The sequence below is a fragment of the Pelophylax lessonae genome (assembly GCF_965119305.1).
Source record: "Pelophylax lessonae genome assembly, chromosome: 10".
Taxonomy (NCBI): Eukaryota; Metazoa; Chordata; class Amphibia; order Anura; family Ranidae; genus Pelophylax; species Pelophylax lessonae.
This window is the reverse complement of record NC_138777.1, coordinates 210,108,067-210,133,144: the sequence shown is the minus strand read 5'-3', so window position 1 is coordinate 210,133,144 and position 25,078 is coordinate 210,108,067. Positions and strand designations below refer to the sequence as shown.

The 25,078-nt window shown below is 45.5% G+C and overlaps 1 protein-coding gene across 1 annotated transcript in view; it reads left to right on the top strand.

The window, feature by feature from the left end:
• Positions 1-25,078, top strand: part of CIBAR2 (CBY1 interacting BAR domain containing 2) — a 71,084-nt gene that overhangs the window by 19,998 nt on the left and 26,008 nt on the right. The window contains 4 exon segments of the mRNA XM_082270440.1: positions 15,604-15,672; positions 16,566-16,667; positions 19,902-19,915; positions 19,917-19,950. Coding sequence (XP_082126566.1) covers positions 15,604-15,672; positions 16,566-16,667; positions 19,902-19,915; positions 19,917-19,950 — 219 coding nt within the window.

Genomic DNA, 25,078 nt, shown 5'->3' with positions numbered 1-25,078 from the left:
AGCAGAGGTGCGTATTTCCATTGCCATGGGATACAACACAAATCCTGAACACAGACTGAAGCTGCAAATTAAAGGAATTTTATTAAAGGGTAAGTTCACCTTTTACAGGAACAATGAACTAACTCCAAATATCCTGGCCACCTTTCTGGACCCCGCTGCTCCTATCGGTTTTGATGCCCCACGCTACACCATACACGGCAATATACAGCCCCTGGACTCATAATGCTTACAATGGCAAGGGCTCGCTTGTCAGCGCGACCACACTGACCAATGAGAAGCACTTCTTTCTTTTGGGGCACCTTATTGAAAGAAGTGCTTCTCCTTGGTCACCACGATCATGTGGTCAATGAGTTCTTGCCATTGCAAGCTTTATGATGGATATATGTTCCCGTATATTGCAGTGTATGGTCCACTACACTGCAAGCAAGCTGAATTATGGCCGCTATGTGCAACAGTGTCCAGAGGGGTGGCCAGGGTGTTTAGAGTTAGTTCACCTGTTAATTTTTCCTGTAAAAGGTGAACTTACCCTTTAACTCTTTCGCTTTAAAGGGGTTGTAAACGCAGAATGTTTTTTTTATCTTAATGCATTCTATGCATTAAGATAAAAAAATAGCCTTCTGTGTACAGCAGCCCCCCTAATACCTGAGTCCATCTTTATCCAGTGATGTTGCAGGAGTGTCTCTTTATAAAATTTCGTAAAGGTATGTACCGACGACCAGGTGGCCGCCTTGCACACCTGGACCACTGACGCCTGATGGCGGTAGGCCCAGGAAGTACTGAACGCTCGAGTGGAGTGCGCCTTAACAGGGAACGGAGGATTCCGACCCTTAATTTGGAGATATCTAAAAAAATCTTTCTAAGAAAAAATTCCTGCCAGGACCGAAGATCCTAGCAAGGCATCTAGGTCCTTACTCCTAACTAGACAGAAAAAAACTGATTTGCTGTAGCAGAGAGAGAGAGGATATACCCTCTGGGACTGCCCCTAAGGTGTGGCCAGAATGTTTTCTTTCCTGTCTAGTCCTACTCCTGTAGAGGGCAGTATAACCCGAGTTGTTATTAATCAACGAGGACTACGTCTGTCAATGAGCTTAAGAGAAAAGGATTTTAAGATAAGATTTTACAAAAATCCATTTTTTTTTTCATTTTCGAGTAAAGGAGGGTCATATCCCATGTCAGTTTATTTTTTTGTCCCATTGGGGAGATTTTCCTTCACTTCCTGTCCCATAGCCAAACAGGAAGTGAGATAAAATCCCTGCAGATTAAGGGAATCCTGATATCTTCCCCCAGTCTTCCTTCTGGGTTTGCGTCCTCCAGCTACACGAGTGGCTGGGGGGGGGGGGGGGGCGCGATGACGAACCTTCAGAGCACGTGCTCAGGTAAGGTCACTGGCTGCTTGCACTCTGAATATCTCCTAAACTGTGCTAGCTTAGGAGATATTCACAGTACCTACAGATAAGCCTTACTATAGGCTTGCCCGTAGGTACAACTGGTAAAACAGAGTTTACTACCATGTTGAGCTTTAATATTTACTCCAGGCAAACAGATGAAATACATATATGAGAGCTGTTTCATCTGCCAAAGTATTGTAAAACGGACAAGTAGCTAATGATGAGCTCATTGCTCTGTCACTCTGCTCTCTCCTCCTATCAGCATGTTCCGTGTTTCCACATGAGTACTGCCAAAGAGCTGATTGGCTCCTTCTGCTGCTTCTTTCTTCCCCAGTTTGAGCTCTGCTCTACATGACTGCAATATTCTGAATCCAGATCAAATTCAGGTACTTACGCAGCTTGTATTGTTTGTATTAAAAATACATTTAACAATGTATTATTGATTACAGAGCTGCATTAATATGTGTCCTTTATATCTGCCTTTAACTGTTTTAAGGAGTTCTGCCATAGAGAGTACAGAGCTCCATGTGAGTATCCTGCTTTACAGGAACAGCGACCGCCTGAGATGAAAGCTACAATTTGCTGCCCGATTACGACTGACGTCTCCATATTTTTTCATTATTTACCACGGCAACATTTTTTCCCGGCTGCTAAGAGAACGTCGGCGATAAAAGGCGACGGTTGGTTCACGAGGCTTCAAAGCCAATTCCAGTATCAGAGAGAAGGTCGTACAAGCGGCGTCCTCCTTGGAAGTCAATTACTGGAGGCTCTCTGCCTCCTCCGTCTATCGCTTCTTATCTTAATATTCAGATCTGCTCAGTCCTCAAAGCAATTATCTGCCTGGAACGATTTTCATCTCCCGCCCATGGAAACCTGACCTTTGCCGGGTAATTTGGAGAACCGAGTAGCGCTAATGAGCCAGGCGGCGCTGCCAGTTAAATGATCTTTGGAAAAGGGAGAGATGAAGGTGAGGAATGACTAGGAACCTTCTTAATTAGGCCCTTTTTTTTTTCTTGGAAACGAGACCGCTGGGGAGATAATTATTTACTCGTTAATCAACGGCCCTCATGAGCTGAAGAGTGTTTCTAAAGCCTGGACGGCAATTACCTCCGCTTTGAAATCCCGGGCAAGCTAGCGAATGCGCTACGTGACTTGATGTCTGGTAAACAAGGGGTGTTGGGTACAGACGTGAATGCAAGGCAAGAATATGGGGCATTGCAACCACTCCTGCCACTCACCTACCCCCACCCTAAACCCCCTGGGTGTCTTTTATTTAATGCTTCCTTTATCCCCTGTGGAGTTGGGTTGAGTTGAACCTGTGTGAGAATGTTAGGGAATGGCCCTCCTGTCCGCAGCTCACCTCTATACCCTCCCCACCCATCTGCAACTCACCTCTACACCCTTTCCTCCCTGTCCGCAACTCACCTCTACACCCTCCTCCCTACCCCCTGTCCGCAACTCACCTCTGCACCAATCCCCCCCCCCCCGTACACAACTCACCTCTACACCAACCCCCCTGTACACAACTCACCTCTACACCCTCCCTCCCTTTCCACAACTCACCTCTACATCAACCCCCCATTCACAACTCACCTCTACACCCTTCCCTCCCTGTCCGCAGCTCACCTCTACACCCTCCTCCCTACCCCCCGTACACAACTCACCTCTACACCAACCCCCCTGTACACAACTCACCTCTAAACCCTTCCCTCCCTGTCCGCAACTCACCTCTACACCCTCCTCCCTACCCCCTGTCCACAACTCACCTCTACACCAACCCCCCTGTACACAACTCACCTCTACACCCTCCCTCCCTGTCCGCAACTCACCTCTACACCCTCCTCCCTACCCCCTGTCCGCAACTCTCTACACCACCTCTACACTACCCCCCCCCCTGTACACAACCCCCCTGTACACAACTCATCTCTACACCCTTCCCTCCCTGTCCGCAAATCACCACTACACCCTCCTCCCTACCCCCTGTCCACAACTCACCTCTACACCAACCCCCCTGTACACAACTCACCTCTACACCCTCCCTCCATTTCCGCAACTCACCTCTACATCAACCCCCCATTCACAACTCACCTCTACACCCTACCCCCTGTCCACAACTCACCTCTACACCAACTCCCCCGTACACAACTCCCCTCTACACCCTCCTACCCTTCCACAGCTCACCTCTGCATTCCCTTCAGACCTTTAGAACAGACCCAATGCATGCACTTCACCTCGGATCAACCCCAGTGCATGCACTTCAGGCCCTTAGATCAGTCCCAAATGCATGAACGTTAGACCTCAGATCATTCCCAATGCATGAACTCCCGACCAGCCCCAATGCATAAAATACAGTGCTCACTACCAAAGAGGCCGGTAAAGATAGGCAGGTTCTCCTTAATACTACAGAGGCTGCAGGTCAGCCAAGCACAGTCACATACACACATGGACAGGGTTTATTGCTGAAGAACTTTACTAGGAGAAGACTTTAGGGTCATGGGACTCTCTAAAATGATCAGTAATCACAGTAGATGGACAAACTTCTCTCTAATCCTCCCAAGGCAGTTTTTCTGGGGGCAGCATGAAAGGTTGGGATGTCAACTTCCCTGCAATAACAGTCTATAAAGCAACCTCTGGCAACTAGTTCCCCCCTGGCAGTTGCCCGACTATCATTCACAGTAAAGCCTTTGCTTACAGTGTCCCAGGAGCAGTCTGCAACTCTGAAGGAAATGAGGATCCCTATTTCTGTCCAGGACTCAGGGACAGTGCCCTTCTGCAAGGGTACTTCTTTGGCAATTCTTTTCAGGCCCTCAGTACCATCAGCAGTCTCTTGACTCTCTGGCTATCTCCAAGGGGCAACAGACCCCCAGGAGACTTTAAACCCTCCCTGGTGAGGAAAGAACCATCTGCTTAGGCTTCCTGCACATTTTTTACCTCCTCATCCACCTTCTGGATGCCCCCCTCCAGGGATTGACCAGGACATGATAAATATTCAGCTGATCATTTGAATCTCCCATTCTATGCTCTGGAAGCTTCCTCCTAAGGCAGGGGGAAGCAATCAAACTCTCAGCTCAGTAAATCCTGATCAGACTCAACCAATCAACAACCGACCGCATCTGGAGTATTCTGGCCAGTTCTGGTCGCCAGTCCTCAGGAGGGATGTGTTGGAGCTGGAGAGAGTCCAGAGAAGGGCAACTAAACTGATTAGGGGATTGGAGGACCTTAATTATGAAGAGCGTCTGCAATCGCTTGATTTATTCTCCCTGGAGAAGACGCCTGAGGGGGGACATGATAGCAATTTATAAATATCTCAATGGGGATCTCAGCTTAGAAAAAAAGCTATTCAGTCGAAGGGATTGCATGAGGACTCGAGGGCATACAATGCGATTAGAGGAGAAGCGTTTTAACCGCAGGCAACGTGGGGGGTTCTTTATTGTTAGGGCTACAAGATTGTGGAATTCTCTACCACAAGAGGTGGTTTCTGCGGGAAGTATGGTGGCTTTCAAAAGACTCTTAGACGTACATCTCAAGGATCAGAACATTCAGGGCTATGTGAGATGATTACAGCCACATACACCTACACAGGTTGAACTGGATGGACTATTGTCTTTATTCAACCTCACCTACTATGTAACTATGTAACTATATGTAACCAGACCACTCACTACAATGGAGAAACTCGATTTACCAAGCAGCCTAACTAGGAGGGTGCTACACCCAGATCATCCCAATGCATGCACTTCAGACCTCAGATCACCTCAGTGCATAGCTCCCAACTGTCCCTGATTGCGAGGGACTGTCCCAGATTCGTAACAAAGTCCCTCTGTCCCTCTCTCCTCCTCATTTGTCCCTCATTTTGGTCTGATCTATATAGTTGTATACAAAATGCGCTATTTAACTTTTAAAAAGTGTTTCCCAGTGATAAACCTTTCACCCAATTTCTAAACTGCTGCATTTGTAAATTTCAAAAGACAGTATAGTAGTATAAAGTAGTAATATAAGGGAATAGTAGTGGCAAAAAAAGCTATTTAACTAATTTTTATTTTTGTTTTATAATTCTTCTTTAACCACTTAAGCCCCGGAGGATTTGGCTGCTAAAGGACCAGACCCCTTTTTTCAACTTGGCACTTCGTGACTTTAACTGATAATTGCTCGGTCATGCAATGCTGTACCTAAACGAAATTTACGTCCTTTTTTTCCCACAAACAGAGCTTTCTTTTGGTGGCATTTGATCACCTCTGCGCTTTTTATTTTTTGCGATATTAATAAAAAAAGAGCGAAAATTTTGCAAAAAAATGACATTTTCACCTTTGTCTTTTAAAAAATATCCAATATACTCAATTTATGTCATTTTTTTTGGCCAAAATATATTTAGCTACATGTCTTTGACAAAAAAAAAAAATCAATGAGCGTATTTTTATTGGTTTGCGCAAAAGTTATAGCGTCTACAAACTATGGTGTAAATACTGAAATTTACGAAGCTTTAATTTCTGACTGCCTATCTCATTTCATGAAGTGCTAAAATGGCGGGGCAGTACAAAACCCCCCCAAACTACCACTTTTTGGAAAGTAGACATCCTAAGGAATGTTCTGAGAGGCATGTTGAGCTCATTGAATATTTTATTTTTTTGTCACAGGTGTTTGAAAAATGACTAAAAAAATTTTTTTTTTTTTTTTTTTTACACAAAGTTGTCATTGAAATGATATATTGCTCACACATGCCATGGGTATATGTGTAATTACACCCCAAAATATATTCTGCTGCTTCTCCTGAGTACAGGGATACCACATATGTGAGACTTTTTGGGAGCGTAGCTGTGTACGGGAGCCGGAAAACAAATCACCACCATCAGAATTTCAAAGGGCATACATTTTTCATTGCATTTTCTCACTACCTATAACGGTTTAGGAGGCCCTGAAATGTCAAGATACCACAAAACCCCCCCAAATGACCCCATTTTGGAAAGTAGACACCCCAAGCTGTTTGCTGAGAGGCATGGTGAGTCCATGGAATATTTTATATTTTGCCACAAGTTTCGGGAAAATTACAATTTTTTTTTTTAATTTTTTTTTTTTACACAACGTTGTCACTAAAAGATAAATTTCTCACACATGACATGGGTATATGTGGAATGACACCCCAAAATACATTCTGCCGCTTCTCCTGAGTATGGGGATGCCCCATGTGTGAGACTTTTTGGGAGCCTAGCTGTGTACAGGACCGCGAAAACCAATCAACACTCTCAGGTTTTCTAATGGCGTAAATTGTTCATGTCACCTCTGCACTACCTGTCGCAGTTTCGGAGGCCCTAAAATTCCAAGATAGCACAAAACCCCCCCAAATGACCCCATTTTGGAAAGTAGACACCCCAAGCTATTTGCTGAGAGGCATGGTGAGTCCATGGAATATTTTATATTTTGCCACAAGTTCCGGGAAATATATATATATATATATATATATATATATATATTTTTTTTTTTTTACACAAAGCTGTCAGTAAATGATATATTGCTCACACATGCCATGGGTATATGTGAAATGACACCCCAAAATACATTCTGCTGCTTCTCCTGAGTACAGGGATACCCCATGTGTGAGACTTTTTTGCAGTCTAGCCGAGTACAGGACCCCGAAAACCAACCTCCACTTTCAGGCTTTCCAAAGGCGTAAATTGTTGATTTCACTCCTGACTACCTATCACAGTTTCGGAGGCCCTAAAATTCCAAGATAGCACAAAACCCCCCCCCAAATGACCCCATTTTGGAAAGTAGACACCCTGAGCTATTTGCAGAGAGGCATGTTGAGTGTTTTGCAGATCTCACTTTTTGTCACAAAGTTTTGGAAATTGAAAAAAGAGGAAAAAAAATGCATTTTCCTGTTTTTTCTTCATTTTCCAAAAAAAATGAGAGCTGCAAAATACTCACCATGCCTCTCAGCAAATAGATTGGAGTGTCTACTTTGCAAAATTGGGTCATTTGGGGGGGGTTTTGTGCCATCTTGGCCTTTTATGGACTTCAAAAGTGTGATAGGTAGTAAGGAGTGAGATCAACAATTTACGCCCTTAGAAAGCCAGAAGGTGCAGATTGGTTTTCCGGGTCCTGTACGCGGCTAGACTGGCAAAAAGTCTCACACATGGGGTATCCCTGTACTCAGGAGAAGCAGCAGAATGTATTTTGGGGTGTCATTTCACATATACCCATGGCATGCGTGAGCATTATATCATTTTACTGACAACTTTGTGTTAAAAAAAAAAAAAAATATATTTTCCCGAAACTTGTGGCAAAATATAAACTATTCCATGGACTCACCATGCTTCTCAGCCAATAGCTTGGAGTGTCTACTTTGCAAAATGGGGTCATTTGGGGGGGTTTTGTGCTATCTTGAAATTTCAGGGCCTCTGAAACTGTGACGGGTAGTCAGGGGTAAAATCAGCAATTTACGCCATTAGAAAACCTGAAGATGTGGATTGGTTTTCGGGGGCGCGTACACAGCTACGCTGCCAAAAAGTCTCACACATGGGGTATCCCTGTACTCAGGAGAAGCAGCAGAATGTATTTTGGGGTGTCATTTCACATATACACATGGCATGTGTGAGCAATATATCATTTAGTGACAACTTTCTGTAAAAAAACAACAAAAAAAAAAGAAATAATAATTTTCCCGACACTTGTAGCAAAATATAAAATATTCCATGGACTCACCATGCCTCTCAGCAAATAGCTTTGGGTGTCTACTTTTCAAAAAGGGGTCATTTGGGGGGTGTTTGAACTGTCCCGGGATTTTATGCTCAATCTTATCCACACATCACCCACTCTTCTAACCACTTGAAAACCAAGCCTTTTCTGTGCCTTTTTGTTTACATGAAAAAATATTTTTTTTTTACTAGAAAATTACTTTGAACCCCCAAACATTATATATTTCTTTAGAGCAGAGGCCCTATAGAATAAAATGGGGGATGTTGCAAATTTTTTTGTCACACGGTATTTGCGCACAGATTTTCCAAACGCAATTTTTGCGAAAAAAATACATTTTTTTTAAATTTATTGCACAAATACACTATATAATTCCAATTTTTTTGGTAAAATTTAAAAGATGATCTTATGCCGAGTTCATAGACACCTGATATGACATGCTTTAAAAATTTCGCACGCCTGCGCAGCGGCAACAACGTACGTACATTTTTAAAAACTTTAAAAGTCTCTACAGGTTACCACTTTAGACTTACAGAGGAGGTCTACTGCAAAAATTACTGCACTCGATCTGGCGATCGCGGCGATACCTCACATGCATGCTGAAATTGCGGTTTACATATGACACTAGACCAACGCTTGCGTGTGCCATTGCGCGCAAGCACGGGGGGAAAGGGGGGGGGGCTCAATTTTTTTTTTTTTTTTTTTTTTTTTTGCTTTTTTATGTTATTTTGACACCTTTCCTTTAATTTTTTTTTTTTTAAATCATTTTTATTGTTATCACAGTGAATTTAGATATCCCCTATGATAGCAATCGGTAGTGACAGGTACTCTTTTTTAAAAAAATTGGGGTCTTTTATACTCTAGATCTCTCCTCTGACCTTAATGTATCTGACCACGCCAAAATTGGTGTGATAAAATACTTTCCCAATTTCCCAATGGCCCTGTTTATTTCTGGCGAAAAAGAAGTCATGAAATGCTCGTAGCCTCCGGCATCTTAGGCCATAGAGATGATTGGAGCCATTCTAATCTTCAATTAGCTCTATGGTTAGATAACTGAACCACCGGCTGCACTCTCGGGTTAACCGGTGGGACAGGAGAGCCCGAGAAAAACCACGGAAGGCTGCGGAAGGCGGCGGTGGGGGGGGGGAGACCCCTCCCACTGCATGTAAAAGCAGTCTAGCGGCCAATTACCTGCTAGGATTGCTTTTACATGTTAGCCGACCGCTGGCTGTAAAAAACGATACCAAGATGATGCCTAAATCTGCAGGCATCATCCTGGTACAACCACTCAAAGTCCAGCAACGTACCAGTACATTGCTGGTCCTTGTTTGGCATATAGGTTTTTTTTTTTCATGCAGCCTGTGGGCTGAACGGAAAAAAAGAGAACCTATCAGAAATCAGCACAGGAATAATGCGTAGTATTACTCATCATTAACCGCCCAAACAACCACCCACTGAATTTAATGATGGGTATACACGACACTATCCACGTATACCAAAATAGGATTTTAACTGCAGTGCTGAAATCAGAAAATCACCACAGCTGCTATCAGCAAAGGTATCCATATATGCTGAGCGCAAACGCTGTTTGTGTCAGAATATATAAAATCAATGCGTGGTAGCCGACGAGTACCTGCAAGAGAAACAGGTCACAAAAGAATGAAAAAACAAACAAAGTACATTAAAAAAAAGTACATTAGGAAGAGTAGGACATATAAAATGACTGACACAACAAAAGTTTTTGGATTCTCATCATTAACCGCCCAAACAACCACCCACTGAATTTAATGATGGGTATACACGGCGCTATCCACGTATACCAAAATAGGATTTTAACTGCAGTGCTGAAATCAGAAAATCACCACAGCTGCTATCAGCAAAGGTATCCATATATGCTGAGCGCAAACGCTGTTTGTGTCAGAATATATAAAATCAATGCGTGGTAGCCGACAATTACCTGCAAGAGAAACAGGTCACAAAAGAATGAAAAAACAAACAAAGGACATTGAAAAAAGTATAGTAGGAAGGAGTAGAAGGACATATAAAATTACTGACACCACAACAGTTTTTGGATCCTTTTATTTTACTTTCTAACTGTTCCTTTATTTCTTGATTTGGGAGGGAGTGCGATCTTCTGCGATCTTCTCTTCCAGCTTGGGTCTCTCAAAATGTCGATGGACATCCAACATCCTTCGAGACCCTGTGTTTATGTGCCCTACACTGTGTCGTGCTGTACCCTACACTAATACTCCACTAGTGTATGGTAGCGCTCAAAACATTCCCCGATGCAGAGACCAGGTTGGTCAGGACATTTGGGACAATAATAACGGGTGTCACGCCTAAATCCGCGCCTGCTACAGACACGACATCGTCTTTGGGGTCATATTTGGGTAGGGGTACTCGGGAGGGCATAAGGAAAATGCCTCTCATGCAGCCGGCTCACTGCATCTGGAAGGGGAAGTTGGGCAGGCATGCCTCCTGGGTACAGGTAGGCAAGGATGACCGCTTCCTGGAATTCCCGGAAGGGTCCAGTTCGTCCTGACGCCCTGTATAGGACAAAGGCGTTCAGCATAGCCAATTGGAAAAGGTAAACAGACACTTTTTTGTACCAGCGTCTGGCTTTACGGGCAACTAAATACGGCGCCAAAAGCTGGTCGTTAAGGTCCACCCCTCCCATGTTAAGGTTATATTCGTGGACACAGAGGGGTTTCTCCATAACGCCAGTTGCCGTAGGGATTTGGACTGTCGTGTCTGCGTGAAGGGAGGACAGAACATAAACATCCCGTGTATCCTTCCACTTCACCGCAAGCAATTTGTCCGTTTTCAAGCAGGCTCTCGCCCCCCGACTAAGACGGGAATTTACAAGCCGTTGGGGGAAGCCCCGGCGATTAGGTCGCACGGTGCCACATGCGCCAATTTGTAAATCAAGCAGGTGACTAAATAGTGGCACGCTTGTATAAAAATTGTCCACGTACAAATGGTACCCTTTTCCGGATAAGGGTGACACCAAGTCCCAAACAATCTTACCGCTGCTCCCTATGTAGTCTGGGCAGTTCGGGGGCTCCACAGTGCTATCTTTTCCCTCAGAGACACGGAAATTAACTGTATAGCCTGTGGCCCTGTCACAGAGCTTATACAACTTGACCCCGTATCTGGCACGCTTGCTGGGGAGGTACTGTTTGATAGCAAGACGGCCAGTAAATTTAATCAGGGACTCGTCAATGCAGACAACTTGTTCGGGGGTAAACAAGGCTGCAAACCGCTGATTGAAGTGGTCTATGAGGGGCCGAATTTTGTGGAGCCGATCGTATGCAGGGTCTCCCCGAGGACGAAAGATTTCATTGTCGCTGAAATGCATAAATCGCAGAATTTGCTCGTATCTCCCCCTGGACATGGAGGCAGAGTACATGCGCATATGGTGAGCTGGGCTAGTGGACCAATATAGCCGCAATTCACTTTGTTTAGTTATGCCCATGTGGAGGGAAAGGCCCAGAAAGATCTTAAATTCGGAAACCGTTATAGGATTCCAGCCGAATCGTCTGGCAAGGTGCGAATTTGGGTTGGCGGCGATAAATTGTTGAGCATATAAATTTGATTGATCCACAATAGATCTGAAAAGATCTTCCGTGAAGAACAGCTCAAAAAAGTTCAGGGGCGTAAAACCAGCTGTCTCCACGTGGATTCCAGGTTGGGCGGTGAATGGGGGAAGTACTGGCGCTGTAGAATCATTGCCAATTGGGATATGCCAGCGCATCAGGGAGGGCACTATGGGCTCTACGGGCCTGTCTTCGAATACGCGGTGGCTGCGGGCCACTACTTGTGCTAGCCACCGCACCAGCTTCAACTGCACTTAGGGGACTCGCCACGTCACCAGGTCTTACTGCAGTGCTGGTTGTACTAGGTCCAGGTTGTACTAGGCCGCTGGCGCTTGCCAGGTCGCCAGAAAAATGAGCGGCACTAGTAACCACACTCTGCTCCATACGAGCACCCTGCGATTCCTGCATTTCAACAACTCCAGAATGGGGCCGGGTACGCCTGGGTCTAACAGGGACCCATCTGTCGTCGGAGCTGTCTGTCAGGGAGCCGCTGCTGTCATCTGGTTCGTATACTGACCCTGATTCTGCCGGTGAGGCTTCCCCATCGCTCTCACCTGACATGGTCATTATACTGTAAATAGCTTCATCACTGTACGAACGTTTAGACATTTTGGTAACTAAATTTACCCGTACAGTGATGCGACTCACAGGTAATAAAAGCACCTGGTTGTCGAAGACTATTTCAAGCGCTACCAAAAAAACTGCTAATGCTAGCAGGGATCAGGCCTGACTCTGCTAACACAGCGGTTTTGTGTCTTGTGTTTTTTGTAAGTGACAGTAATCTATTGATTACTACACTTACCTGGGTGAAAGGGTTAAACGCAGGTGCTGGCCGGAATCAGTGCTGATCGTGCAAACACCGCGTTTTGGGAACCCTAAACTATGGGGGCGCTAGTATAGCTCTGATCAGATCAGATATTGATCTGTTCAAACACTATACTAGAAATGGAAGTGTATGTGCGTGCGTGCGTGTGTGGTAATCAAGGGGTTACTTCTAAACTATGCGCCGGGGATCTGGGGGGGGGGGGGGTGGCGGGGACCCTAAACCTCCTTTGGGAAAGAAACTAGCTAGCTAGAGCAACCTCAAGTCACAATGACACCAATACAAAATACAGTAAAAACAGTATATTATGTGTGTATTAGTGCTAATGTGACAGAGGGTGTAGGGGTTAACGGGATGTGATCAGGGGGGGATCAGGGGTTTAAATCTTTATTGGAAGGGACTGGCGGGTATCCTACGGATAAAAGAAACGGTGGCAAGCGCTAAACCTGGTCACAAGTCACACTTATACGGGTATATAGAAAATGCTATATACTGTATACAGTGTGCGTTGTGGCAGGGGGTGTAGGGGTGATCAGGGGGGGATCAGGGGATTAAATCTTTATTGGGCGGGTGGCGGGGACCCTAAACCTCCTTGGGACACAAACTTAGTCGCCTGCGCTAATTCTGATCACAATCACACTAATACAAAAATACAAAAACACAGTATATTACGTTTGTATTAGTGCTGATGTGACAGAGGGTGTAGGGGTTAACTAGCGGTGATCAGGGGGGGGTCAGGGGAGATCAGGGGCTCAAATCTTTATTAGGGGGGGGTGGCGGGTAATTCAAGTGGAAAAAAGGGGGTCGCAAGCGCTAGACCTGACCACAAATCACACTTATACGGGTATATAGCAAAATGCTATATACTGTATACGGTGTGTGTTATGGCAGGGGGTGTAGGGGTGATCAGGGGGGGGTCAGGGGCTTAAATCTTTATTGGGCGGGTGGCGGGGACCCTAAACCTTCTTGGGACAGAAACTTAGTCGCCTGCGCTAATTCTGATCACAATGACACTAATACAAAAATACAATAACACCGTATATTGCGTTTGTATTAGTGCTGATGTGACAGAGGGTGTAGGGGTTAACGGCGGTGATCGGGGGGGGGGGGGGGTCAGGGGAGATCAGTGGGTTAAATCTTTATTAGGGGGGGGTGGGGGGTAATTTGAGTGGAAAAGGGGGGGTCGCAAGTGCTACACCTGTTCACAAATCACACTTATACAGGTATATAGGTATATGCTATATGCTGTATATAGTGTGTGTTGTGTCAGGTGCTGTAGGGGTTAATTGGGGGGGCGATCGGGGGTGAAATGTGCCTATCTAAGTGTGTATGTACGTGCTTGGTGCTGTACTTACAATTAGATGTGCTCTCCTCTCACGCTGGATCCAAAAAGACCGTTGGGAGGGGAGGGCACATCTCCTCTAAGCCTGTGTTTACATTTCACAGGCTTAGAGGGAGATCTGATTGGGTAGGACCGATCAACAGGTCCAGACCAAAAATGATTGGCCTGGACCTGATGACTGATCGGTTCTGACCCCAATCGAGTCATCGGCGGGACCGCGGGTGCGCGCGCGCACCAGAGCGGCGAAGGCTAGTGACGTACCGCTACGTCACTCTGCCTGGCCGGGGCTGACCGCCGCAGTATATAGTCGTGCGGCGGTCGGCAACCGGTTAAGGGGGCCTGGCACGGTCCTATGCCCACATCATATTGCTAATAGGCGCCCCTCGTTCCCATATCAAAAAGTTGGAAAGTACACTCTATTACCAAAAGTATTGGGACGCCTGCCTTTACACATGCACTTTAATGGCATTCCAGTCTTAGTCCATAGGGTTCAATATTGAGTTGGCCCACCCTTTGCAGCTATAACAGCTTCAACTCTTATGGGAAGGCTGTCCACAAGGTTTAGGAGTGTGTCTATGGGAATGCTTGACCATTCTTCCAGAAGCGCATTTGTGAGGTCAGGCACTGATGTGGAGGAGAAGGCCTCGCTCGCATTCTCTGCTCTAATTCATCCCAAAGGTATTCTATCGGGTTGAGGTAAGAACTCTGTGCAGGCCAGTCAAGTTCCTCTACCCCGAACTCACTGTGTAGTTGTCTTTCAGGGATTGGGCTTGGCCCCTTAGTTCCAGTGAAACAAACTCTTAAGGCGTCAGCATACCAAGACATTTTGGACAATCTCATGCTCCCAACTTTGTGGGAAGATTTTGGGGGTGGGCCCTTCTTTTTCCAACATCACTGCGCACCAGTGCACAAAGCAAGGTCCCTGAAGACATGGATGAGTGAGTTTGAGGTGGAGGAACTCAACTGGCCTGCACTGACCGAAAACCCAATAGAACAACTTTGGGATGAATTTGAGAGGAGACTGCGAGCCAGGCCTTCTCATCAGTGCCTGACCTCACAAATGCACTTCTAGAAGAATAGTCAAACATTCCCAAAGACACACTCCTAAACCTTGTGGACAGCCTTCCCAGAAGAGTTGAAGCTGTTATAGCTGCAAAGGGTGGGCCAACTCAATATTGAACCCTAAGGAGTAAGACTAGGATGCCGTTAAAGTTTTGTTGCGTGTAAAGGCAGGCGTCCCAGTACTTTTGGTAATATAGTGTATGTCAGTGTATTCACTTCAGACCTCAGCACAGCCCCAATGCATGCACTTTAGACCTCAGATCAGGCCCAGTGCATGCCCTTCAGGCCTTAGGTCAGTGGGAGGAATTGTGCCCCATTGTCCTGCCCATTCATTGGTGTCAGTGCCAGTAGGGGGAATTTTGCCCCATTGTTGGTATTGGTGGAAGAAAATAGTTGCCCAAGGGCCAGATAAAAGCAAGCAAAGAGCTGCGTCTAGCCCCCAAGCCACAGTTTGGAGACCACTTCCCTAAAGCATGCACTTCAGGCCTCAGATAAGCCCCAAACCCTGTACCTTCAGAAATGCAGGGCGCTGCTGTAGGCGGGAAGGTGGGCTTTTTGTACAGCACAGTGACGCTGAAGGGGGGTGGGCCAGCCTAGTATGCGGTCAATTACAGCCAATGGCAGCGAGTACAACCACAAACGGCATTAGGCAGTTGTTGATGCCTGTTTTACTTGTCTCTAATTCTTCCCTTTCAATTACAGGTGGAACGCCTTGAAACCAAAGTGGTGAACCCAATGAAAATGTATGGTGTTTTGATCAAGGACAAGCGGGTGAGTATACAGTTATAAGGCAATTCAAACCTTGTGGGGGATACTTGTCCATATATATTTCCTTAGAGCAAGGGTGTCAAACTCCATTTCCTTGCGGGCCGCATCAGCATTATGTTTGCCCTCAAAGGGCCGGTTGTGTCTGATCTGTAAAACTAGATGTCCAGAGCACCCCCACTATCAGAAGTCAAAAGTCCCCCGTTCTCCCTTACAGCACAGTGCACCCCCCTACCTTGTGCTGTTACTGGGAAGAAGCTGGGGATGGATCCGGGATGCAGCAAGTGTAGTGTCTGGAGGAGAACTAGAGGAGGGCTGAAGTTAGCTGCTGGAATCTGCTGAAGGTGGACACAAGGTGGTGCTACTGCTGCACAGAGAGGTGCAAGATCTTTAGGAGGAGGTTTGTTCTCTCTGCTGCAGACTGCTGAGATGGGGGGGAAGAGACGAGCCTCTTTGCAGCTGAATGGAGAAGCACAGGATCTGATGGAGGAGTTCTGTCCCCCTTTCTGCTGCCGACTGCTGAGGCAAGGTCAGGGCAGAGATGAGGGGGATGCTGCAGCTGTAGGAGCCACATAAAATGGCCTGGCGGGCAGAATTCAGCCCATGGCCCTTGTGTTTGACACAAGGGCCATAGAGGATGCGCCGTAGAGGATATATGCCATACACTGACTACCACACAAAGATGGACAGAAGCACTCCAAAGTAGGCTGCAACAGAGCCAGTTGCTATGCCAGAGACGCTCCAAAAAAACAGCAGTTGCCACCCGCCAGTGGCTCTATTAGACTATCTCTTTTTTATCATGGGGAATAGAGTAGCGCTCACTTTGCTGTCACATATTTCTGTGAGGGCTTAGGCCGGTGTTGTTCCAAATATATTTCAAGTGTCTCCATCTCCCACAGGCGGAAATCAAGAAATTTAATACAGTGAGGAACAAGGAAATAAAAGAGTTACAGAAGCTGGAGAAGCTTCGTCACCGATCGCCGTCCGACCGCCAAATGATTGTATCCTTTCAAATTGCTTACATGACCCCCTACCCAGAATTACACATTGACTGCACATGCAACACTCTACTGCCCTTCCAAACAGTGAAAGACAATTTTCTAAATGGTTGCTGGTTGTTAATTCTCTGACACTTCACTCTTTTTCCACAGTTAGGGCTCTTTCACACTGGCGGCTGGGAGGCAGTAAAAACAGGCAGCTGAGCCAGGGTTTTGTTTTCCCTCTGGTCGCCCACTGTATTTTTACACCCTTTACTTTAATACCCACATGCTGCATGTACAATATATTGTCAAAAGTATTGGGACACCTGGCTTTACACACACATAAACTTTAATGGCATCTTAGTCTCTAGGGTTCAATATTGAGTTGGCCCACCCTTTCCACCTATAACAGCTTCAACTCTTCTGGGAAGGCTGTCCGCAAGGTTTAGGAGTGTGTCTATGGGAATGTTTGACCATTTTTCCAGAAGCGCATTTGTGAGGTCAGGCACTGATGTTGGACTATACGGCCTGGCTCGCAGTCTCCGCTCTAATTCATCCCAAAGGTTTTCTGTGCAGGCCAGCCAAGTTCCTCCACCCCAAACTCGCTCATCTATGTCTTTGTGGACCTTGCTTTGTGCACTGGTCAAAATCATTTGGTGGAGGGGGGATTATGGTGTGGGGTTGTTTCTCAGTGTTGGGCTTGGCCCCTTAGTTCCAGTGAAGGGAACTCTTAAGGCGTCAGCATACCAAGACATTTTGGACAATTTCATGGTTCCAACTTTGTGGGAAGAGTTTGGGGATGGCCCCTTCCTGTTCCAACATGACTGCGCACCAGTGCACAAAGCAAGGTCCATAAAGACATGGATGAGCGAGTTTGGGGTGGAGGAACTTGACTGGCCTGCACAACAGAGTCCTGAACTCAACCCGATAGAACATTTTTGGGATGAATTAGAGTGGAGACTACAAGCCAGGCCTTCTCGTCCAATATCAGTGCCTGACCTCACAAATGCGCTTCTGGAAGAATGGTCAAACATTCCCATAGACACTCCTAAACCTTGTGGACAGCCTTCCCAGAAGAGTTGAAGCTGTTATAGCTGCAATGTGGGCAAATTCAATATTGAGGGTGATGGTGCGCTTCAAGAATGAATTAAAATTAATAAATTATTATAAAATATATAATTGTTGGTGTCGTGCTGGTTAGATGGGACCTTATTTCTCTACTAACTAAACCAATCTCCTAATTCCCATTAAGTTGTGAATGTTGTAAGTTGTGGATTAGGAGATTGGTTTAGTTAGTAGAGAAATAAGGTCCCATCTAACCAGCACGACACCAACACTTATATATTTTATAATAATTTATTAATTTTAATTCACTCTTGAAGTGCACCATCACCCCCCTGTTTAATTGATTTGTAGACTGGTTTATAGTGTCAGTATCGTGGTGCAGCATTAAGAAGTGATTTAAATTGCCCAGGATAGCGCAGGAATCACTTATATATATATAAATTCAATATTGAACCCTACGGACTAAGACTGGGATGCCATTAAACTTAAAGCGGAGTTCCGGGCACAAAAACGATTTTTTTTTTTTTGTGCCCCTCCGCTAGGTAGAGCTCACCTGAAAAGGAATTGGATAGTTATTTTTTTTTTTTTTTTGTTTACTCACCTTTTTATTGAAGATCGTAAATACTCACCTATGACAGCTTCCTCCTCCAGCTCCGAGGCTCACCCCGTCACTTCCTGCCTCGCGATGATTCCTGGGAGCTAAACGTCATAGCTCCCAGGAATCAATGCGACGGCACCGGCCCCGCTCGTCATTTCCGGGCGACGCCGCTTAGGAATGCGGCGCCGCACCGGAAGTGACGAGAGGGGCCGGTGCAGCGCATTCTGGGACACGAAGACGCGGAAGAAGACAGAGAAGAGGACCGCGCCGGCTTCAGCTGCCCACAACAGAGATGGAAACGCTGTGGAAGAAATTTTCTAAGTAAGTTTTTCTTCTAAAAGGTAAGTGCGAACCGGGACAGATCAGAGGCTAGCCATTGTGGAATGTGCTAGCCCTGACTGTCCCGGGGGTATGTTCAGCAAAAAATAGTTTCTCTGCCCGGAATTCCGCTTTAATGTGTGTAAAAAGGCAGGCGTCCCAATACTTTTGACAATATAATGTATGCGTGGCTTGGCGTCTGTTGTTTATGTGCTGAAAACATGCTCACTGTGCACTCTCAGCACAAAGATCAAGCTATTGCAGACAGCTCTCGGTCATCTAGCTGCTCAGTAGCTGGCAGGATCGGCTTCTGATCATATGACCACTGTGACAGTAGTCAGATGATCGCTGACCTTCCTGACCCCCGGGTCACCGGGCTTTCCGAACTGTTTAAAGGGACACCGGGGCAGGTGAGAAGGGGTTAACATTACAGCCTGACATGGGCTGTACGCATGCTACGGCTAACTGCTTTTCTTCGTGGCCACTGCAATTTTAACTCTGGCTGCAGAGTTTGACAGGTGGCATTGCCTGACAGACACTCCCATTGAGATCAGTGGGACCGCACCGCAGCCACAAGCCAAACACTTGGATCGTGGTTGCAGCGCTACCCTGCAATGTAAAATTGATGGTTGGCAATTAAAAAAAGTAAAAAAAAAAACAGGCTGCAGGGGGCGACAGTAGCATTTCCTGAATGCCTGCCATGCGTCACTATGCCACCCTCTGAAAAGCAGTCTTCCATGGATGGTTGTTTTCAATAAAAATACATGATTTTACTATGGTATTTATCATTTAAGTCCATGAGGGGTATATGAGGCAACAATATTTTGCTCTCTATAATTAGTGTGTTGGATTACAAGCATGTTTCTGGAACGAATTATGCTCGCAATCCAAGGTTTTACTGTATGTTCAAAAAATTCTCAAAATTCAAAAATACAGTAGAAGTGGAAATATTTTTTTTTACCTTTGATGACCATTGTAAGCCTATTGTACATCTTCCCCTGCTTCCCTTATTGTTTGTAATGTGCACACTAGAATTCTTTATGGAGGGGATATAGATATGTTCAGAGTAAATGACTGAATTTCCCAGCCACCTTATTCTGATTGTTTGTATCAGGAGTGTCCTCTTCACAGCGGATCAGCTGATTTTTCATGCTGAGCTCCTCTGTTTTGGTAGAACAGTTTCCTGGAAACCTGAACACAGCGGTGCCCCAGGGAACAAATCCTGTAAAATCAGCAGAGTGCTCAGAGATATTTCCTTGACTCCTCTCCCGCAGTCTCAGGTGAGTGTCCTGCGTGCGTCATTCAGTGTCTTTGGAGGAGCAGGTAAGTGATTGCATTTCCGCAGAACTCCACACGGCCCCCGGCAACAGATAAACAGAGATGATTGTGAAATCTCGTGTTTGGTCTTCATTAATTCTGACCTCCAGCTTTCACTTCAGTCTTGCACAGTTGTAGCGGCTCTTCTCCTGGACTGAAATGCCTTATTCTGATTTCACTGCACACTGTGAGCTTCTCACAATGTGCATTAGAAGGTGCAAGTCAGATAGAGACTATCTCATTTCCTGGCAGGAGGATGTCCAGCATTATCTAGATTTTTTTCCTCAGCCTGACTGTCCCTGTCTTGTCCTTTCCATTCATTGAATTTATTTCAGTCACAGAGGCTCAACATCATATGTGGGTGCTTCCTAGGGCAGTTTGCATGTAAATGCCTAGGAATACTTACTGCTCCAGGCTGACACCCACCCATCAAGGCATAACTCTTCCTAAAAGCCAGCCCACTGCTTGCATCAGGGCTAAGGGCTCTTAACTACTCCCTGCCCGCGTTATAGTCAAAAGATGGCTACAGCACTGGCTTCCAATGATGAGAGGGCGTCCATGGACATCCTCCCATGATCTCGCTGCCTGCGCGGCCGGCGTGCTCTGTGATTGCCGAGTCCTTGGGACTCGGCTGATCACAGATCGGGATAAAGTGCCAATTACAGCAGTCCTTTACCATGTGATCAGCTGTCAGCAAATGCCAGCTGATCACAGGATGTAAACACAAGGTGGTTATCAGCTTTTCTCTCCTCACGCTGTCCATGAGGAGAGAAAAATAAAGCGAATAACCAGCTTCTGTTATTGGTCCCAACAGTGCCCACCGGTGCTGCTAATCAGTGCCCACCAGTGCTGCCATTCAGTGCCCTCTACTGCCACCTATCAGTTACCATCAATGCCTTATTATCAGTGTCAGCTGTCAGTGCTGCCAATAAGTGCCCATGAGTGCCTCATCATCAGTGTCACCTATCAGTGCTGCCTATCAGTGCCCATCAGTGCCATCTATCAGTGCTGCTTATCAATGCCACCTCTCAGTGCCCTTCAGTTCCATCTATCAGAGCCCATCAGTGACACCCATCAGTGCCACCTATCAATGCAGCCTTGTCAGTCCCTCCTCATCAGTGCCCATTAGTGTCGCTTCATCAGTGCAGAATGTTAGTGCTTCTAAAAATGTTTTAATTTGCAGGGATTTCCTCACACTTCCTGTTTGGCTCCAGAACAGGAAGTGAAGGAAAATCTCTACAATCAGACAAATGGCGAAAAAAAACTGACAGGGGTTATAAGTAGTGATGGACCGATATCGGTTTTTCGTTGCCGATACTGATATTTTGGCCATTGCATATCGGTATTGGTCGATATTTTCAAACAATTAAAAACATTTTTTTTTTTTTTTATCACTTGACAGGTACTCTTGTGGAGGGATCTGGGGGTCTAAAAGACCCCAAACCCCTCCTCTGCACTTAAAAGCATTCAAAACGCCAAGTTTGGCTATTTTGAATGATGACATCACTGGGTCTAATAAAAGGTATAAAAAGGGAAATGTTTTATTCAAAAAATTGCATTTTCAGGTTAATGAGGGAGGAAAGAAGGAACTAAGGAAGCTAAAATAAAAGCAGATTAACCGGAGCTTTAACCTTTGCATGTGCCAAGGCTGTCATGGACCCCCACTGGGGGTGCGTCATCACTCAGCCTGGGTTTAGAGTATTACTGCACTGAATGATGCTCAGATTTCATCACATGTGCGCTGTTCAGTCCGGGAGTAAGAATCGCCCTCTGCCGCTGCCAGGGGATAAGAGGAAGGACCAATAACAGTCAGGAGTCTCCTGGAATCTTGGGGGTTGGGGGGGGGGGTGTCACTTGGAGTCCCAGATGACACAGTACACACTAGGAGACATAAAAAAAAAAAAAAAAAAAGGGTCTTTAAAGGACACAGGGCGCACTGGAGTCACTAGATGACACAGGGACTTGGAGCGCACATAGAGTCACAGAGTACACTAGGAGTAATGGAGTCACTAGATGACACAGGGACTCGGAGCGCACATAGAGTCACAGAGTACACTAGGAGTAATGAAGTCACTAGATGACACAGGGAGTCGGAGCGCACATAGAGTCACAGAGTACACTAGGAGTAATGAAGTCACTAGATGACACAGGGACTTGGAGCGCACATAGAGTCACAGAGTACACTAGGAGTAATAGAGTCACTAGATGACACAGGGACTCGGAGCGCCCATAGAGTCACAGAGTACACTAGGAGTAATAGAGTCACTAGATGACATAGGGACTCGGAGCGCACATAGAGTCACAGAGTACACTAGGAGTAATGAAGTCACTAGATGACACAGGGACTTGGAGCGCACATAGAGTCACAGAGTACACTAGGAGTAATGGAGTCACTAGATGACACAGGGACTCGGAGCGCCCATAGAGTCACAGAGTACACTAGGAGTAATAGAGTCACTAGATGACATAGGGACTCGGAGCGCACATAGAGTCACAGAGTACACTGGGAGTAATGGAGTCACTATATGACACAGGGACTCGGAGCGCACATAGAGTCACAGAGTACACTGGGAGTAATAGAGTCACTAGATGACAGGGGCATGGGAGATGTGTTTATAAAATTTGCAGCTATTCATCTTGTGAAACTGCATGTACATTTGTTCTGAACAACTGGGGCAAAAAACAAAGTTATTAGGCTATTTTTTCTCCAGGATGAATCTTATTCCTTCATAATAAAAGAATAAAGTAAATTAGGAAAATACCATGTGATAATCACTAACGCCAGGTTCACACAGTTCCAGCTTCCCTGTGGCCTCGTTTGCTCAAGCACAGCAGCCTATTCATTTAAATGGGCTGCTGTACCTGCAGGAAAAGTTCCCTTCACCTTGTCTAAAATCACAGCTGCAAGAAAACTGCATAGTGCTATGTGCTTCCCAGCACGGGAAAACGTAAAAATAACTTAGCGGCACTTCAAAAAACTCTTAGATTAAGTGTAAGTGAAAAAACGAATGTAAAAAATGATATAACCAACAAGAAAAGCTGCTCCCTAGTAGTGTAGGAAATACCTAAACTGTAAAACGAATATAAATGTGTGTGGGGGGGGGGGGGGGGATACAAACACTAATCATATACTGTGGAAAAATTACCAAAAAAGTGTAATAAAGTGCAGTAAATCAATCCAGACAGTGACCATGGAAAAAATCATTATAAATACAGTTCATAAAAAGTCTTCTAAATCAATGGATTCCTTCATTTTTTCAGTGTGAAACCCTGTTGTATACCGTCACCAGCAAATGCTTACTCACCCGATAGTGCTCAACTGGATGCACACTCACCAGATAGCCATGACCCACTTAACTAAAAAAGAAGGTCAAAAAACGCCTGGGTTGGTATGTCTCCTTTGGGATCTTCTTGTAACTGTTGGGGGTCCTACGCAACTCTCCTCCTCCCCACCATAACACCGCATAATATAGAAACATAATATAAAAAAGGAAACTGATAGTTTGCTTACTGGTGAATTTAGATGATGAAACGTACGTCAAGGCGTAGTTTACCGGTCACGTCACTTCTGGGTCTTCACTAGTCGGCCAGTGGAACGCACGCCAGATCTAGACCCTGAGCAAAGCTGCGGTTTTTCTGAATCCCGGGGAGGGCACTCTACAATGTAAGCATCATTTTACTTGTATTTTACTTGTGAATAACAAATGGTTTTACACTATTAGTTCCCTTTTTTATATTATGCGATGTTATGGTGGAGAGTTGCTTAGGACCCCCAAAAGGTGCAAGAAGATCCTGAAAAGAGACATACCAACCCAGGCATTTTATGACCATCTTTTTAGTTAAAGGGGTCATGGCTTTCTGGTGAGTGTACTTCCAGTTGAGCACTATCGGGTGAAAAAGCATTGGCTGGTGATGGTATACAACAGTATTTCACTATAAAGTCGTTCATAAGGATTTTTTCCATTGTCACTATCTGGATTGATTGGTTTACTTTACTTTTCACTTTATTGTTTGTTGTTCCACTGTATATGATTAGCGTTTGTATCCTAGGGCCCCCTCACGCTTATATTAGTTTTCCGACACGGGAAACCTGCATACATGTAAACATATCCCAAAAATAGCATTATTGGTCATTGAAAGTAAATAATTATTGTGATTGTCAGCTTCATCTAGTAACCCAAATGTGATATTTTGCCCTACCACTCTTAAAATTTCATAACATTCTACCTGGAGAAAAGTTAGTCCCACAAAATTTAAATTTTGTACGCATCACACAGAATGAATGTACATGCAGTTTCAGAGGATGAATAACTCTGCAATTTTTTAATAAATACACCCCTTGCATTCACTGTGCCACTAGATGACATGGGAACCAGGCGCACACATAAAAGTACTGGGTGCACAGGGCCACTAGATAGCATGGGAACTGGGAATGCACTTGAAGTTACCAATGCACTGGAATCACTGCATGACATTGAGACTGGGAGTGCACTTGGATTCACTGAGCACACTGAGTGCACTAAAACCACTAGATGACACAAGGACTATAAGTACACTTGGAATCCCAGAGTACACTAGGCGGCGCACTGAAGTCATTAGATGACACAGGGACTGGGATTACACGTGGACTCAAAGAGTTCACTGGGCGCACTGGAGTCACTAGATGACATGGGGGCTGGCGGTGCACTTGGAACACTGGGTGCCCCAGAGACACTAGATAACACAAGGATCATAAGTGCACTTGGAATCCCAGACTACACTGGGCGAACTGTAGTCACTAGGTGACACAGGAACTGGGAATGCACTTGGAGTCACTGGGCATACTGGAGTCACTGGATGACACAGGGACTGGGAGCACACTTGGAATTCTGGAGTACACTGTGCACACTGGAGTCACTAGATGACACAAGGACTGGGAGTGCATCTAGAGTCACTGGTCGTATTTGAGTCACTAGATGACACAGGGACTGGGAACACACTTGGAGTCACAGAGTATGCTGGGTGCACTGGATTCATTAGATGACACGTGGACTGGGAGTGCACTTGGAGTCATTTGGCACATTGGGTACAATGGAGTCGCTGTATGACACAAGCACTTTAAGTGCCTATGGAATCTTGGAGTACACTGGGCCTA